The sequence below is a fragment of the Bubalus bubalis genome, chromosome 2 (genome assembly GCF_019923935.1).
Source record: "Bubalus bubalis isolate 160015118507 breed Murrah chromosome 2, NDDB_SH_1, whole genome shotgun sequence".
In the NCBI taxonomy this organism is placed as follows: Eukaryota; Metazoa; Chordata; class Mammalia; order Artiodactyla; family Bovidae; genus Bubalus; species Bubalus bubalis.
The window spans coordinates 7,122,068-7,140,453 of NC_059158.1; the positions used below are offsets into that span (position 1 = coordinate 7,122,068).

The 18,386-nt window shown below is 42.1% G+C and overlaps 1 protein-coding gene across 5 annotated transcripts in view; it reads left to right on the forward strand.

Moving 5' to 3' along the window:
- SYCP2L (synaptonemal complex protein 2 like) overlaps window positions 1-18,386 on the forward strand; it is a 58,346-nt gene that overhangs the window by 875 nt on the left and 39,085 nt on the right. For 3 of the 5 annotated variants that reach the window (XM_044926995.2, XM_044926987.2, XM_044926988.2), the window contains exons 2-12: window positions 1,514-1,582; window positions 3,415-3,549; window positions 3,635-3,754; window positions 8,323-8,427; window positions 8,832-8,856; window positions 10,069-10,154; window positions 10,255-10,343; window positions 12,451-12,485; window positions 13,862-14,004; window positions 15,646-15,698; window positions 16,622-16,667. In XM_044926995.2, coding sequence (XP_044782930.2) covers window positions 1,514-1,582; window positions 3,415-3,549; window positions 3,635-3,754; window positions 8,323-8,427; window positions 8,832-8,856; window positions 10,069-10,154; window positions 10,255-10,343; window positions 12,451-12,485; window positions 13,862-14,004; window positions 15,646-15,698; window positions 16,622-16,667 — 906 coding nt within the window. Of the gene's footprint in view, window positions 1-1,513; window positions 1,583-3,414; window positions 3,550-3,634; window positions 3,755-5,710; window positions 5,973-8,322; window positions 8,428-8,831; window positions 8,857-10,068; window positions 10,155-10,254; window positions 10,344-12,450; window positions 12,486-13,861; window positions 14,005-15,645; window positions 15,699-16,621; window positions 16,668-18,386 lie in introns of those variants that run through there. The other 2 variants (XM_044927002.2, XM_044927010.2) reach the window with 2 other exon arrangements.

Genomic DNA, 18,386 nt, shown 5'->3' on the forward strand with positions numbered 1-18,386 from the left:
CCAGGCAAGAATACTGGAGTGGGTTGCCAGTTCCTTCTCTGGGGGATCTTCCTGACACAAGGATCGAACCGGTGTCTCCCGCATTGGCAGGCGGATTCTTTACCACCGCGCCCTGGGAAGCCTGGCGTGCCCCTGGCCCTTCGCAGGGGCGCTGGGGCGCTTCACCGTTCTTAGGTTTGCTGGGAGTTTATTGGTCGCTTTCAGGGAGACCGTAAGGTAGAATAGAAACTTCTGGTCCCTCGCCAGTAAAGCGTTTGGGGAAGGGGGAATTGGAGAATTAATGTCCGAAGGCAACGATGTGGTTCTTTTCGAGATGTTCGGGATGTTTTCCCAGCCCGTTTTTCCTCTGGTTTCGTGGAAAGTGCAAGGACGCAAACCTACCCAGGCCCCAGATCTAGGGCCCCAAGATTCTGGGGCTTCTGTTAGCCCCGCCGCCCAGGGTTTGGAGAGGGCAAGGTGGGTTGGTACTTTCCCTCATTCCTTTTCTTGAATACACTGTTGGTGGAAAAAACAAGCCTGGATTTGAGTCTTTGAATTCAACCCCCCCCATTTATAAATAATATTATTGTAAAATATGCTGACATTTAAGGAGTTTGTCCAGTACACAAAGGACTGTTAACCCAAGCTAGATTTTTTTTTTTCAACCTCTTTGGGAGAGAGATTAAAAATTTTTTTTAAGTTATTCTTTAATTGTCGGGAGCAGGTGAGATGCTGTTGTTTAGCGTGTTTGTGAAAACTAGGTTGGTAATCCAGGAATCACTTCTTGAAGAAAATGTGCAACAACCCAATGTTTAGTAAGTTTTCTTGTTGCTGTTTTGATCCTTGAAGTTTCAGTTTTAAGTCCTAGCTACTGCTAAGTCGCTTCAGTGTGCGACCCCATAGACGGCACCCCACCAGGCTCCCCCGTCCCTGAGATTCTCCAGGTAAGAACACTGGAGTGGGTTGCCATTTCCTTCTCCAGTGCATGAAAGTGAAAAGTGAAAGTGAAGTCGCTGAGTCTTGTCCGACTCCTAGGGACCCCATGGACTGCAGCCCACCAGGCTCCTCTATCCATGGGATTTCCCAGGCAAGAGTAAGTCCTAGAGTCACATTTAAAATTCATGCAAGTCAGAAATATAAAGCTTAAGCTCATGACTGGGCTTGAAACTCGCTTTAGAAAACCTTATTTTACAAGCTCTCATTCTGAAAATGGTTCATTAATTCAAAGCCTTTTCTTTCTTTCTTTCTTTTTATTATAGTTGCTGCTATAGAGTTTAAATTTATTTTATGTGGTCATTTATTACAATGATATTTACTTTGTTTCTTGTGGTAGTTTGTATTTGTCATAAGTGTTAAAGAGGGTTGGATAAAGCTTTTGGGCTTTCTTCTAAGTCATAGTTTTCTTAGACCTATAGCCAGTGGAGTGAATGAAGAAAGTTTGTTCAGGAAAATAATATAAACCTTATTTCTTTTTAAAACTTAGTGCATTTCTTTGAAATAAAAAAAAAATTTTTTTAATGTGTTTTGTACACAGGAGAACGAAGGTCCTTTGCAGCCCGTTCAGGAAAAGGACGAGAGTGGACTGCCCCGGGATGCTTTCTCTGTAAAGATCGAGTTTGTGTTCTGCGTGTAGTGCTGTCTTCTTCTGTGTTTCCTTCCTCCAGTTATTCAAGCCTGAGAAGTCCTTTTCTACTTTTCTAATCTGCATCAACTTATCACCATCTCTTTGATTACCCTACTAATATCCTAGTCTAGGCTATTCCTTGGCACTATTCTAGGTGGAGGTAGACAGTATCGAACAAAATAGACACAATGCTGGCTCTCCTAGAACTTTCAGCCTGGCAGAGAGCCAAAGAGACAGAATAAGGACAAAAGTAAGACAGTAGGAAGAAAATGGAACGGATGTTGTGATGGAGAATAATTGCACTTGACTGACTTTATAGGGGCTTCCTAGGTGGTGCAGTGGTAAAGAATCCACCTGCCAATGCAGGAGACGCGAGAGACTTGGGTTCAATCTCTGGGTCGGGAAGATCCTCTGGAGTAGAAAATGGCAACCCACTCCAGTATTCTTGTCTGGAGAATTCTATGGACAGAGGAGCCTGGTGGGCTATAGTCCATGGGGTCGAAAAGAGTTGGACACCACTGAGCAACTGAGCACGCACGTACGCACACACATGCATGCAACTTTAGATAAGGTCCGGAAGACCTCCCTGAAAAGGCGATACTAAAGCTGAGAACTGAGGAGTGACAAGGAGCCAGAATGGTACGTGGTGGGGAGAAGCAGTCCAGGCATAGCATAGCCAGTGCAAAGGCCCTGCGGCCAGGAAGAGCTTGACTTATTCTGGGACTCGGAAGGGAAGTGAGACAGGATATGCTGACAGATCAAATCATGCAGAGCCCTACAGACCAAGGCAAAGGGTTTGGATTTGTTCTGAGTATAGAGAAGCTGCAAGTAGGAAGAAGCCTGAACTGCTGAGGCAGAGAATCTGAACGTGATCTCATACACGTTCTTAACCTTTCCCCGCCTTGTATTATTATCCCCAGATAGAGAGTCTAACACCTAGATCAGTGGTGAGGAGTAAATTAGAATATCTGCAGAACGCCTAAACCCCCTTGGTTCAAAAAAACTTACTATTAATATATGGTAACTTAAATTCTGTTTAAATGTTTAATTTCAAATGCTCTCTCCTCATTTAAATCAGTACTAGGAATAGATGGAATTTCAGGCTAGATACAGTAAAATGATTCATTAAAATACTGTAAGTTAGCCTATAGGATTGGACTGGGTTTTTCTTGATTAAAGAAGAAATCATATCTTTTATAGTACAGATGTTTAAGAATATATGTTATTCAAGCACACATACAGAGACACACATATAGAGATAGGTCTTGACTAACTAACTTTCAGGCAGAAAAGTTCAATTTCATTCATCATAGCAATTTGTGTGTATTAGTTCCCTTAACTGTAAGTATTTGTGTTGAATTCATTTTCTCCTGTTAAAATCATGTATATAACTTAATGAGTGATAATAGGCATGCATTTTGTAGTGTTTTAGAGTTTCTAACATCACGGGGGATAAAGTCTCTGCCTACAGATATCTGTAATTCAGGTGTGGTTTTCCGTAAGTCAGCGGTTCTCAGACTTGAGCATACTGAGAATCACCTGAAGGGCCCTGCTCCCAGAGTTTCTGACTCCTAACACGTGCCCTGGTGATGTCCGTGCTGTGTTGGTGGTGGTTTTGGAAACTACTGTCTTAAGCCCCCAGAATCATTGCCTGCATGGTTACTGTTCAAGATATAACTCTCTATTCTTACCCTCTTTTTCGGCACTGAATTTTTCTGCACTGAATTGTTATTGATAACACTTGTTAGAAATATCACTATGAAATAATTATCCTTGGGGAAAAAGTAATTTTCAAACTGTCAACTTTCCAGCTTCAATCGCTTATTACTAATGCATTCCATGATGAAGGATTTCAGAAAATCAAAGAATATTTTCAGGAACAGCGCCATGTTCCTCAAAAATATAACAATCTTTTATTACGCCATCTCGACAGATCAATAAATAAGGCAAGTGAGTTTTGTTTGTTTTGTAATCAAGAGTACCCATGTGTAACTGTGTAAGGTTTTTAACTTGGCGTGGTCTCATCCCAAGGAACTGGATAAAAATGAATTCCAGCATGTTTCTCTGTTGCTGAAATGTATCCAGCGATTCTTCATTGATGGCCTCAAAGAAGATGAGCCTTTACTGATTAAGCAGGGTCTGATCCCAAAGATAAGTGTCATCTTTTAATTTTGTGCGCATTTGGATAATTTAAAGAACAAGAGAGGATTCAGTTGCCCAGTTTGGTATTTTATGTTCCTTTGAAGTCAGATTTGAAAAGGAATTGCTGCCAGGGCTTGTTGCCTATATCCAATCAAAACTGAATTTCCACGTGTTTCCTGATGTATGGGATGGACAGGACACTTGGGGAGTGCACAGGAATAAGATACAACCTCTCCTCCCCTTGACAAATCAATGCAGTAATAGTATGATTTTATTATTTCAGTGAATTTAGCTTAAATACAGAATGAAGAGAGTGGACTATTACACCCCTCCCCCAAAAGCTTTATAACTATTTTAATATACTTTATTAACAAGATTGTTGTTGTTGTTCATTTACTCAGTCACGTCCGACTCTTTGCAACCCCATGGAGTGCAGCACTCCATGCTTCCCTGTCCTTCACCATCTCCCAGAGTTTGCTCAGATTCATATCCATCGAGTCAGTGATGCCACCCAACCATCATCTTCTGTCAATCCCCTTCTCCTCCTATCTTCAGTCTTTCCAGCATCAGAGTCTTTTCCAGTACAAGATTGGACCTAGATAAATGATCAGTTTATCCTTTGCCACAGGCCACTTCTCCAACTTCCTAAAAGCCTAGTTGAATCTGAAAAAACACATGGCAAAAGTATCTTTTGCTTATTCTGCGGCTACTGCTGCTGCTAAGTCACTTCAGTTGTGTCCTACTCTGTGCGACCCCATAGATGGCCTCCCACCAGGCTCCCCGTCCCTGGGATTCTCCAGGCAAGAACACTGGAGTGGGTTGCCATTTCCTTCTCCAATGCATGAAAGTGAAAAGTGAAAGTGAAGTCGCTCAGTCGTGTCTGACTCTTAGCAACCTCACGGACTGCAGCCTACCAGGCTTCTCCATCCATGGGATTTTCCAGGCAAGAGTACTGGAGTGGGGTGCCATTGCCTTCTCCGTTGCTTATTCTAGGTCACCCAAATTACACAGTTCTATTTTTTAATCAGAAGGTAACATCGTGTGTGCTTTTGATAATGGCATCTGGAAGCAAAGCAGAGTTTTCCCAGTCTCTTGCTGCACGTTTTTTGTTTTTGTTTTTTTTTCATGATAAAATTTGCAGCCCTGAGCTTGATTGTTGATGAGGACATGAGGGTAGGTAGGGGACAGAAGGGTGACGGAGCTGGCAATAAAGTCTCTACTTACCCTCTGCAGGTACTTGCATCTCAAGTTTATCAAGATCGGGTTAGGCCAAGGAGATGTGTCCATCCTTTTTCACTTTAAAATGCATATAATCATGGGGCTGCCCCTCCATGGCGGGGAGAGAGTTAACTCCAGGTTTTCCTAACTTCTCTTGGGGACTATAAAAGTGTTAGCAGCTGGTGTGTAGAGGGAGGCCTGCAGGAGGGAGTGGAAATCTAAGGGCTGTACTTAATGCAAGTCGTGTATTTCATTTTTTTAATGGGGTATAATTGTTTATAGTGGTGTTAGTTTCTGCTGTGTAGCAAAGTAAATCAGCTATCAGTTCAGTCGCTCAGTCGTGTCCGACTCTTTGCGACCCCACGGACTACAGCACGCCAGGCCTCCCTGTCCATCACCAACTCCTGGAGTTTACTCAAACTCATGTCCATTGAGTCGGTGATGCCATCCAACCATCTTATCCTCTGTCGTCCCCTTCTCCTCCTGCCTTCAATCCTTCCCAGCATCAGGGTCTTTTCCAGTGAGTCAGTTCTTCCCATCAGGTGGCCAAAGTATTAGAGTTTCAGCTTCAACATCAGTCCTTCCAGTGAACATTCAGGACTGATCAGCTATATGTGTACATATATCCCCTCCCTCCCAGACCTCCCTCCCACCTCACTCCTCATCCCACTTGTCTAGGTCATCACGGAGCACTGAGCTGAGCTCCCTGTGCTCTATAGCAGCTTCCCACTAGCCATCTATTTACACATGGTAGTGTGTTTGTGTGTGTGTGTGTGTATATATATATATATCATAAAGAGAAAAATATTAACACATGTATTTCATATTGATTTTAGCCCCACCCAATTCTCTGATCCCCTGGAGAAGGAACTGGCAACCTACTCCAGTATTCTTGCCTGGGCAATCCCGTGGACAGAGGAGCCTGGAGGCCTATAGTCCATGGGGTCTAAAAGAGTTGGACACGACTGAGCGACTAAGTAACAGCTCCCTGATATACTTACTTATGCAGGTAATATGAAGCAGGGACAAAGAGCCAAAACTCCAAAGGAATGGAGCAGGGTGTCCCAAGGTACCTTGGAAGCTGAAGCTTATTTGAGGGGATGAATTGGGATCTGCTCTGAACTGAAATCTATATTTAGACTTCAGAATGCCTTCCCAGTGGTTGAAAAGTGTCAGATCAAGTCTCCACTGGAGTTTTGAAACCAAATAGGAATTTCCACATTCTGTTAGAATTCTAGCTGGTGATGTAAACGCCACAGCCATAATTTAAACACCTTGTAAAGCATGTAGTGTTAATTCATGTAGGTTGATATTATCAGAGTGGAGGGGGGTACCAGATTTTATACTTCTAAAGCCCACTGGGCTCACAGGCTCAACATAAAGTGCGCTGGGAGGTGGTTTGCCATAGAAGAAGAGTTTCCTACAGAGAGGAGCAAGTTTGGCCCTGTACTTGAAGATTCAGGAGGACTGAGTGACTTCTCCTTTGCCGTATGTGTCATGAGTAAGAGCTATTACATCCGTCAATAATTATCTGTCTGATTTCTGGTAATGACACAGCTGTAGGGGCAGCTGGTGTAACAGTTGTTATGCATAATCGTGGCACAGAGATGCCTTCAAGAGTGAATTCCTAGTCCTGGTTTTGATCAAATACTGTGGCATTTTGCCCACCTGTCTAAATCTATACTCAGTGGATTTTGATGAGCTGGGGAGGGGGACAGGATTTGGGGGGATAGTGACAGAAATGTATTTAAAAGCATAGAATTTTGAGCATGAGTATAGGGAGGGAGAAAAAAGTGCCTTAGCAGTGAGTTCTGCTTGTAGAGGAACACTTAAAAAATGTTTAGAGTAGCTGATTTACAGTGTCGTGTTAGTTTCAGGTATATAGCCAAGTGAATCAGTTATACGTATATCCACTTGTTAAGATTTCTTTCCCCATGTAGGCCACCAGAGTGTTGAGTAGAGTTCCCTGTACTATACAACAAGTTATTATTTATCTGTTATATATATATTAATAGTGCTATGTATAGATCAGTCTCAATTTATCCCCTGCCCCACTGACCTCTGGGACATTTCTTCCATGGACTGTTGGAGAAAAGTTTGCTTTAGGAGGTGGATGATTCAATCAAATGCAAATATTTGTCTGATTTGAGATAAAAGAAAATCACCTGGAACTTAATAGAGCTTCCAAACCTCGCTGTACCTTAGAATCGCCTAGAGAGCTTTGAGACATCATGTGAGGGTCCCATTGCCAGAGATTCTGATTTACTGGGTCTGCAGTGGTCTCACTCATGAGGGCATTTTAAAGCTCCTCAGGATTTCCTAATGTGCAGCCAGGATTGAGAGCTGATGGGTTCATCCGTGGCCTTCGGATGGTACCTCGGGTTCTTGACTCTAAAGTGGAGAGTTTCCAAGGCCCCACTCCTATAAGAGTTTCTCATCACAAACTCATGTCACCAACTTCTTGTTCAACTGATTTCTGATTGTGCATGCCAGGATTTTCTTTCTTTCTTTTTTTTTTTATAAGAGTGTCTAGTCTCTGCAAAAAACATCCAAAGATGGCCTTTGCTTTATTGAATAAATATATTCTAGAGAGGTTTATGGGCTTCCCAGGTGGCTCAGAGGTAAAGAATCTGCCTGCCCATGCAGGAGACACGGGTTTGATCCCTGGGTTGGGAAGATCTCCTGGAGAAGGAAATGGCAACCCACTCTAGTGTTCTTGCCTGGAGAATTCCATGGACAGAGGAGCCTGGTGTGCTCAGTCTGTGGGGTTGCAAAGAGTTGGAGACGACTGAGCATCTGAGCACACAGTGCAGGGAGGTTTATATAAGTTAATTAAATCACACCAATTCTAGTGACGTAATATGAACTTGGATAGATGTTCCTATGGGGTGGGGGGCAGTGGTGAGGGGTAGGGATCTCCAATTAGCTGGAAGCTTCTGGCAGAAAAAAGGAAGGAAGGTGGCCGGGCCTGTGTCCTGCACTGGCCCACTTCTGGAGAGCTCTCTGGAATCTGCTGTCCTTTGATATTGGATGGCTTGTTTTCTGTAACCTCCGAGGTTACAGGAATGAGGAATTTCTCCTGCGTTCTCTTGACCACTCACTAGCCCCTTTATAAGGCTTTCTGGTGTGGATGATCCTGGCAGTCTCCAGTTCTTGCTGGTATCTGAGAACTTACTGCAGCTCTGTAGTGGTCTGAGTCCATTCTGGAGTGGTCTAGATGAAGACTTCAGGACTAGACCTAATCGAAATGACAGAGAATGGAAAGAGGTCTTTAAAATGATAAGAGTTGTGACATTTTAATGAATGGGGAGTAGTGATTTAGTCCTAGAGGTTGTATAAGTATTTCTTTTATTGTGTACATGGTTTCCTGGTTTGAAAGAACAGTGGAATTTCTGACCATGGCAGACCTAGCCTCAGACACATCTCTGAAGAACGTGACGGAAGACTTTTTTGACACAGCCTTGGTAAGGATGAGGATGGGTGCTTTACTGAGCAGATACCATTGGTAATTTGCAGGAATCTTCAGGTTGTTTATAAAGCTTATGTTTTTCCAAGAAGTGGATTTTACTAAAAGACTCATATTTTATTATTAGAAATTTTAGATGAAATTGTAACAAACGGTACGTGTAACCAATGTTATAGAAAAATAAGGTGATTTATTTTCAAATATGTTGTTCACCTGATTGGAGGTAATAGGCTGATTTTAATAAAGTGGATTGAAGGTCAAATAGGATTTCTCTATAATTTTTTTCTACTGTAGTTAAAGTCAACTTCTGCCTGTTAGAGAATTATCAGCCTTAATACATTAATGTTACAGTTGATAATGCTTTTAAAAAATAATAGAAGTTTTACTTTTTCTTTTCATTAGATTATTTCCAGAAGAAGTAGTCAAGGTAAGTGTATTATTTACTACTAATTGGCCTTTGACCTCTCATTACTAGAATATTCTTGAATAGAGAAGAATATTTATCTAAATGATACAAAAAGTGCTGTGGGTTTAACTATTATGTTTGGATTAACTGACCATCTTATGGCGGTCAGATGGTGGTGCTGCAGTGAGTTTTGCCATAAAGTGTGCCTCGCCTCTGGTGCATCTTTATTTCGCTGCTTCTACCACCGTTTGGTCAGTTCTGATCGGGGATGGAGAGCCACTTTTACCATCCAAACAGCAAAATTACCTAATACTGATTTAACGTGAAATCAATTCCATGCCTCTCTCTGTCTTTCAAGAGCACAAAAGGTAGATTATTTGGATGTTAGGGTGATATTGTTCAGTTTAGCTCACGTTAAAGGTAATTCCACATTTTGAATTATGAAACCATGCATTCAAAGATGCACAGAGCAGTGGGGTGGGGTTGGGTAGGGGAGGTAAAGAGGGAGGGGCTAATTTGTGCCATGTATAGTGTGTGAGTGTGTTAGTCGCTCAGTCGTGCCCTACTCTTTGCGACCCCATGGATTATAGTCTGCCAGGCTCCTCTGTCCATGGGATTCTCCAGGCAAGAATCCTGGGGTGGGTTGCCATTCCCATCTCCAGAGTATCTGCCTGATCCAAGGATCGAACCTGTCTTCCTCATTGCAGGCAGATTCTTTACCGTCTGAGCCACCAGGGAAGCCACCCAAGACCTTTATAAAATTTTTGCTTTTATAAAATACACAAATGTGAGGAGTGCATAGAAACAATGGGAACCTGTGTGCAGGAGCTGACCTTGCATGTTGCTCACTCTGGATACCAAAGCAGCTTTGCCTGAGATGCGAAGATCACAGTCAGACTGCACGCATTGCTGCTGTTTCTCTCCATGGGCGTCCAGGTCGTCCAGGACAAGGAAGCCTGGCGTGCTGCAGTTCATGGGGTCGCAGAGAGTCTGACACAACTTAGCGACTGAACAACAACAAAAGCCCTGCAGATCTACCGTGGCCTGGGGCTTTCTAGAACTTGCAGTAGACTAGCATGTGTCCCTTATCCAGCCTAGATAGTTTTGGAAACATTTGCTGCCCATGGCTTTTCAGCCTTTGCCACTCCTGCTGTGTACAATCATTTCCTTCTTCTTCTTTTTTTTTTTTTTTTTTTTAGCATCAGTGTGATTCTTTGAAAATTCTGCTTTCAGGGAAAATTCAGATGTTGAATTCCTTCATATTTACCTTGGGATTTCTAGTGACAGAAGAAGCTGTAAATCCTTTGATCCAGCGGGAGGTGAGTCACTAGCAGCAGTTGCCCTGGGCCCCGTGGAGAAGCTTGTGCCTAGTCCTGCCTTTTGTTTCTTCCTCTGAAAACCTTTCCCAACTCCCAACAGGCACTGAGGATCTTGAACGGCATTCTGCAAGCTGTACCTCGGGAAGAGAGAAAACGGCTCCTCTTGTTGGAAGGCCCCTGTCGTCTTATGTACGTGACCTTGACCTGATCTGGTGGTGATGTAAGGGCAAAATCTCTCTGAACTGTACTACCCCAATCTGTTGTGCTTCCCTGGTGGCTCAGATGGTAAAGAATTTGCCTGTAATGCAGGAGACCTGGGTTGGATCCCCGGGTCAGGAAGATCCCCTGGAGAAGGGCATGGTAACCCACTCCAGGATTCTTGTCTGGAGAATCCCATGGACAGAGGAGCCTGATGGGCTACAGTCCATGGGGTTGCAAAGAGCCAGACACAACTGGGCAACTAACATGCACACAGTCTTTGTTCTGTTTAGGTGTTTTCGGTGGTGGGTTTTTTTTTTTTTTTTTTCCGGTTCTATCACATTTGTGAGGTGAAATACTTTCTCAGGCTTTAGATTATTTTTCCCTGTGAATGTGAACTGAATTAGCAACTCATGGGGGAATGTTAAGAATACAGACCTGGTGCCAGGCTTCAGCCTCCAATCCTGGTTTCTCCACTTACACTGGTTGTTTTTCTAGAGCACAGTCTTAACTCACTACACCTCAGTCTGCTCACCTGTAAAGTGGAACCAAAATTAATACCTGATTGATAGAGTGCAGGCCGAATCAGGCAATCCATTGGAAGTGGTTAGCATGTCACCTGGTAGAGGGCAGATACTCACAGGTTACCAGCTGTTAGCTGTCCCAGTACAGCATGCACTTTCCACGGGATGGGTTTTGGGGGTTTTGGTGACACACTCACAGTTACATGGTTCCTGGGGCATTGAAATTTGGAGGTAAGGTGGTCGTGCTGACCATGGGAAGCAACACTAGTACCTTGTTTAGAGATATCAGCCTGAACCTGTGACTGTGTGCTGAGCACCAGTCAGCATCGGAGACATCATTATGGCCCTCCGTTGTTCAAGTGACACGCAGCCATGCCTGCAAGAGGAGGGGATCCAGTTTATCACAGTGTGGGCTTCCCTGGTGGCTCAGATGATAAAGGATCCACCTGCAATGCAGGAGACATGGGTTCGATCCCTGAGTTGGGAAGATCCCCTGGAGGAGGGCATGGCAACCCACTCCAGTATTCTTGCCTGGAGAATCCCCATGGACAGAGGAGCCATGGGGGTCACAAAGAGTCAGACATGACTGAGCAACTATGCACAGCACAGACCTGAAAAAGGTGATTGGTGACTGTGGAGCTCACTGTGTTTGTCTATTTAACTCTTTGCAGGATACAGTGTTTCCTCTGAATTTTTCCTGCTGAGTTTCTTTGAATATGTTAGTTTAATTATTACCCTTAGTCATGTGTTTAGATCTGGAGAGAAGTCGACCTGATGGTCTCTGCTCAGTTTTCAGACTAATGCAATGGTCCTGTCTTAACGTTTGCATGTTCTCATCTGGAATGTTCTGCATTTCTAGTCAAATGTAAAACCTGCAAACATAAAATTAAGTAGAACTCTTGATAAGACCATTCTAAGACTTCTATTAAATTGTGACAAATCCATCCATTTATTATGAGAAACTGAACTATTACAAGATTTCTAAAATCCATTCTTTAGCTTTGGAGTTATGACATTAAAAAAGATCTGCATCACCCTTGTCAGCATTTAATTGAAATTCTTAAATTAACATGAAGTTTGGGAATCTCTGGTGGTTACAGTAATGTGATAACTTAACCCCATTACATCTGTAACTTTATCAGTTTTAAAAATTGATTCCAAACAGCGATAGGAAAGACCCACAGCACCTGCTGTATCGTTTCTTCCAGGGTCAAGCTATGTAATAATAATAATAAAGAATATATATCTTCACAGGGTGGTGAGGTGATTATAGAATTCCAGAATCTTAGCATTTGATGAATTGTCTGGAGAGGATCAAACTCATGTACAGAAGAACTAGAATCTCAGAATGTGTAGTAGTTCTAGTTTCTCTTTAAAAAAGTATATTTAAGTCAATATATAAATTTGAGACTTTTCCCATAAAAATATGTTCTTGACATTGAGGACATTCTGATAATGAGTTTGAAATACTTAAAAAAAATATACATCTCGGTTTAAAATTTTAATGCCAATGTAGTAACGTTTTACTTATTTATGTTCATCCCAGTAAAATGAAATTTTTCTAAATATTTCAGGAAAGACCTTGCAAGGACAATCTTAACTGTGGGTGGTAAGAAGCATTTAGAATTTTAAATATGAGACTATTAAATACTGGACATGGGTTTAATGAGCATCTTGGAACTATGGGGAATAAAGTATGGTCAAATTGAAAATAGGAAGTAGAATTTTATTTTTTATTTATGATTGAAGCATTAAGCATGCTGAAACCATAAAGAATAGTTAATGAATATTCCTTTACTCTCCAATGAGGTGAGTCAAATTTGATCATTTTTCCACATTTGCTTCAAATTCTTTTTTAAGTAAGTTAGAGTTACAGGTAAAGCCCCGTGTCCAAATTCCCATCCCATTCCCCTCTTTATCTGTAGAGGTAATCCTTGACTTGGACTTGTTTTCCATTTTCAAGAATATGTTTATACTTTAATACATATATTCACAAGCAACATACACTGTTATTTTGCAAATTTAAGTTTGCATATCCAGTTGCCATTTGGTTTTTACCTTTAAAATTGTTTAAAATCTAAACATGTTGGAATATGTGGTTTTGTTTATCTGCTCTGAAAAACCACAGTTTATCTTGAGATTTTGTTATAGTAGAAATATTTCTTAAGGCTGGGAAAAAAAAATCTCTCTCTTTTTTTTTAAAATTGAGGTCTAGTTGATGTATAATATTATATAAGTTACAGGTATACAATATAGTAATTCACAATTTTTAAAGGTTATACTCAATTTACAGTTACTGTAAAATTCTTTCTGTATTCCCCATGCTGTGCAGTGTATCCTTATAGCTAATTTTATACCCAATACTTTGTAACTCCTACTTCCTCACTCCTGTCTTGTCCCTTTCCCCTTCCCTCTTCCCACTGGTAACCACTAATTTGTTCTCTGTCTGTGAGTCTTAGCCAAAGTTGGTTTTGAATGTTTTAATATATCTGAAATACAGAATGCAGAAGTAACATTTAATTTTTTTTAGAAATTGTTGCATATTGACCTATTGTTTGGATTTTTCTCCTAAAATTTCTTACAAATGAATTTAAATGATTATTGGGGCTTCCCTGGTGGCTCAGATTGTAAAGAATCTGCCTGCAATGCAGGAGACCTGGGTTTGAACCCTAGGTCGGGAAGATCCTCCAGAGAAGGGAATGGCAACCCAGTCTTGTATTCTTGTGTGGAGGATTGCATAGACAGAAGAGCCTGGCGGGTTGCAGTCCATGGGGTTCCAAAGGGTCAGGCACGACTGAGCGACTAACATGTTCACACTTTAAATATTATAATGGCTCCAGGATACAGCTTGCTGCTTAAAACTAGAAGCCACGTACTAGTCGTCTAAGCTGGAGCTTCTTAGAGCAAATGCTGGTCTGTGGACCTCGTTGCTGCTTTTGCTTGGTGCCCAGAATCATCCCTGTCTGCCCTGTCTTTAATCTCTAGATTATGACCAGCAGGTGGCTCTTTGTGAAGCGTTGTGTAGATTGGCGACAAGAAAATCCAGGGAGGACTTTGTCCCTCAGTGGTTTGAAGATGACACCATTGCTAAGGCTTTCAAAGAAATTAACGACCGAGAATTTGAGACGGTGAGATCTATGGTCATGAAAATTCCATTTAATCAATATTCATGAAGCAACTTCTCAGAGCCTTCATGTATGTTGGGCTTAGGGGAGGGTTTTTTCCCTCGAGTGTGATTGTGTTGGCATTTTGAAGCTTCCTGTTTCCCACTTCTGTGAAAATAAGTTGAGGACAATAGAAATAGAGTATGTGTAGACCAAATACCAGCTTAGAGTTAGGACATCTTTATAGGATACAGCCTGGAGACAGAACTGTGTGAATTTGATGGATCCAGTCAGAGACCATGTCATGGAGCCGGAAGTGACTTTCAACAAACCTTGACGGGTAGGGAGAGTCAGAGGAGATAAGAATATGCCTTGAAGAGAGCACCTGAGGTGATGGTGGAGGCTGAAGCTGGCCTGGGGGCTCTGCTGGCAGAGGAGTATTGTGGGGTGGTTATGACCTGGGCCCTCCAACCTCTGCAGTTTGAAGTGAAGTGAAAGCCGCTCAGTCGTGTCCAACTCTTTGCGACCCCATGGTCTATACAGTCCATGGAATTTTCCAGGCCAGAATACTGGAGTGGACAGCCTTTCCTTTCGCCAGGGGATCTTCCCAACCCAGAGTTCAAACCCAGGTCTCCCACATTGCAGGCGGATTCTTTACCAGCTGAGTCACAAGGGAAGCCAATAATTTTTGGTGTCTTTTCATGCAACTAGCTTCCCTGGTAGCTCAGTTGGTAAAGAATCCACCTGCAATGCAGGAGACCCGGGTTCAATTCCTGGGTCAGGAAGATCCACGGCAGAATGAATAGGCTACCCACTTGTCTTCTGGCCTGGAGAATTCCATGCACTGTATAATCCATGGGGTCACAAAAGAGGCGGACACGACTGAGCAACTTCACTTTCACGTTTCACTTTCAGTTTTGCAAAACAAAAGTAATTATCTTGTTTCTCAAATCATTTTCTGTCAGAGAAGCAGTTTCTTAGTGGAATTGCTTTTAGAGGAAGGCTCACATCCGTGTCCCTTTAGTGCTGAATGTAGATGTGGAGCGTGAGGACTGTTTACCACAACGGACATCCCCCGCCAACAAGAGGGAAAAAGCCTGGATCGGTATTTCTCTAGTTTTAGAATTTGGGGGCTAACAAGTTTGCCTCCCTAATGGTTTTTGATTAGGAGAACTCTAGACATATTCTTTATTCTTAGAACCTATAGCAGGAGAGAGAGTCCAGGAAGGAGCAGGAGAGAGAACTCCTGATAAGGAACATTGGCAGTGGATAAACACACCAGGATAAACCCCCAGTTGATAAGTTTTATGGGTTTGTGGTTGGCTTGTGCTGGGGAGATGGATGCCCAAGGGTTAGTCAGATATTACAGTCTAGGTCATCAGTAAGAGGTATTCCTCTTGTTCACTCTTTTAACCCAGGGAAACATAATTGCACATAAAGTATTCCTCAGCTGGGGGTTCAGAACTTGAGCCTGGAGCCTCCTCTTTCTGATACAAAGTTTTGTTACAGTTATCATGGTTAATAATGAGTCATTATGGAGTCTTGATGTCACTGGATCCTGAAAATGTAGAATCGAACACTGGTCTCTGTTATGCTGCAAAGGGTGGTATTTAAATTGAATATCTTGGTTTGTTTAACAAAAAGTTTGCATTATTTACTTTGAAGGATTGTAGACGGTTTATCAATCACCTAAATGACAGACTTGGTGACCAAAGAAGGTAAGACGTTTCTCTGAGCTTTACTTTATTGACTAGTTCTTTTCTGAATGTCTTTTTAAAAATTTATTTGATTTTTGGTTGCTCTGGGTCTTTGTTTCTGCACGCGGGCTTTCTCTATAATTGTGGCAAGCGGGGTTCCTCCTCATTGCGGTGCACGGGTTTCTCTTGGGGTGGTTTCTCTTGCTGCAGAACGCAGGGGGTGGGGTGCGTGGGTTTCGGTAGTTGTGGTTCATGGGCATAGCTGTTCCAAGACATGCAGGATCTTCCCCAGGCTAGGGATCGAACCTGTGTCTCCTGCGTTGACAGGCAGATTCTTATCCCCTGTACTACCAGAGAAATCACTGAATGTCTAATGTTTTTTAAGAAATCTAGAATCTGTTTTATTTTAGGGGAGAATACAGAGTTCACTGGGCATCACCGGGTTATCCATTGAGTAGAATGCTCAGAAGAGAAGACTCATTGTGCCTAGTGATTCATTAGTGTGTGTGTAAAATGGTTTCATTCAGTCTGTAACATATTTATTTGTGATTTAGAGCAGTTGTAACATTATATCCTCCAGAGAGATTTTATGAAGAATGATTTCCTGTAGGTCTGAGGATAACTAGGGAAAGACGTATTATGGACAGTTAAGTCTTTGAGAAAATATTGGCTAAATTCACTCCTTTCATTAGGACTCTTGCCAGGCAGCTGGGTTGAGATGTATATTGTACTGGAAAACCTGGCCTATAACCTGCCAGGTGGGATATGAATTTTGCCCATGGTAATAGATCTCCATTTGCAGCTTTGAGAGCCTCTTCCATACTTTGTACCAAGTGATTTAACAGCACACCCAGTTATCCATACTTGTTTGTAGAATGTCTGTAGCTTGTGTGTGGGGTCCATCCATATTTTATTTTACTTTTTAATTCTGAAATGTTTTGCAGGGTCTATTCATTTCCCTGCATTGCTGCTTTTGCTGGTGAGCATGAGGTATGTCTGTCTTTGGGGCTGTGAAATCGGGTGCTATGTAGTGAGATCCATAGGTAGATGTACATCAGGCCAAACTGCTCTCGCTACACAGAAGGGTGTTTTTTTTGTTTTTGTTTTAAGAAATCTTGCTTTTCTTCCTAGAGGCCTCAACTCTGAAGCTTATTATTTAAGAGCCCCGCTGTCACTACTTGATAAATGAATTTTTGAGTTAATATACTTTGTTCACGAGGTCAGTTACAGGACCCTTGCCTTACTTTATCCTGGTGATGGGCATCATTGTACACACCTGGATTGGAGGGAACAGGGCAGGGCCCTTGCTTCTTTGCTTCCGGTAGGTGCCTCCCACTCTGTCCCCAGCAACTGGGGTCACTCTCCTTTCTCTAGGTCATTCTACCTTGTACTTCATAGTCCAAAATTGTGTCGTCTCTTTTCACCCTCTTCTTTGGCACCTAGAGGAACAAGATCCTTCGTGTAAAAGTGCTCCAACCTGTACCATCTCAGGTTTTTTTTTGGGTAAAATTTTCAAAGGTCTCTGAACCTGGACTTCGCTGAGGTTTCCTGGATCATGTCTCCTGAATGTCCTAGTTAACCCTTTCTTTGTTTTGGGTCTAGTGTGCCCTTCTTGGCCTCTGTGAGCTGAACTGTTAGATCATGACTACATGATAAATTCTTTCTCTCTTGAACTGATTTTGGTAGCTTGATTCTTGTGTCTCAGGTCTGTCTGTTTTTCCTTCTGGTTGTCTGAGGACTCCAATCGCTGCTTTCTTGCTTCTTTCTAGGACTTCTAAATTTCCATCAGCTTCAGTAGGGGGTCCGTACATTGGCTTTCCACGCCACAGACATATGTTAACACCTTTGCTCAACTCTGTAGCTGCCATTAATAAAAAGTGGACATGCCTGATGGAATGGTGGCCAAGAAATACTGTTTATTGGAGAAGCAAGTGGGAGAATAGTAAGTCTAGTGTTCGTCCCTCTTGCTGAGGAATAGAAACTTTATATATGCTTGCTCAGTGTGTGTAACATATCTGGGAAGAAACAAAGGCATTAATGGTTCCCATGAAAATGGACCTCTGTGAAGTTGGGGGACAAAGAAGGAGATATTTACTCTTTCTATAAGCACCATACACACATTCACACACATAAGTACAATACTGTTTTAATCTAGCTTTCTTTCCTTCTTTCTCCTTTCTTTAAGAGCATATATTTATTTTGTAATACAATCATTTCTTGGTACCTATGGGGGGCCAGGCCCAGGAACACTTGTGGATGCCAAAATCTGCAGATACCCAAGTCCCTTATCTAAAATAGCTTAGTATTTGTGTATAATGAACACACTCTCCCACATACTTTAAATCACCTCTAGATTACTTACAATGCCTAACACAATGCAAATGATATGCAAATAGTTGCAAATATTAATACAATATGTTATGTAAATAATTGCCAGCATGTGGCAAAAATCAAGGTTTGCTTTTTGGAACTTTCTGAATCAATCCACATTTGTTTGAATGAACCCATAGATACGGAGGAGTGACTGTAATCAATGAAAATGAGGATAACATGAAATCTTCAGGTCTTAGCCTTCTTCCAACACGTGGCAAGTTAGACAGCCAACCACCGTTTTTATTTGATCACAGTACCTCCTTGCTAGAAGTTTCTATCCATATGCCATGTGGAGTGTTACTGCTTTCACAGAGAACTATTTCCTCTGTGACCTGC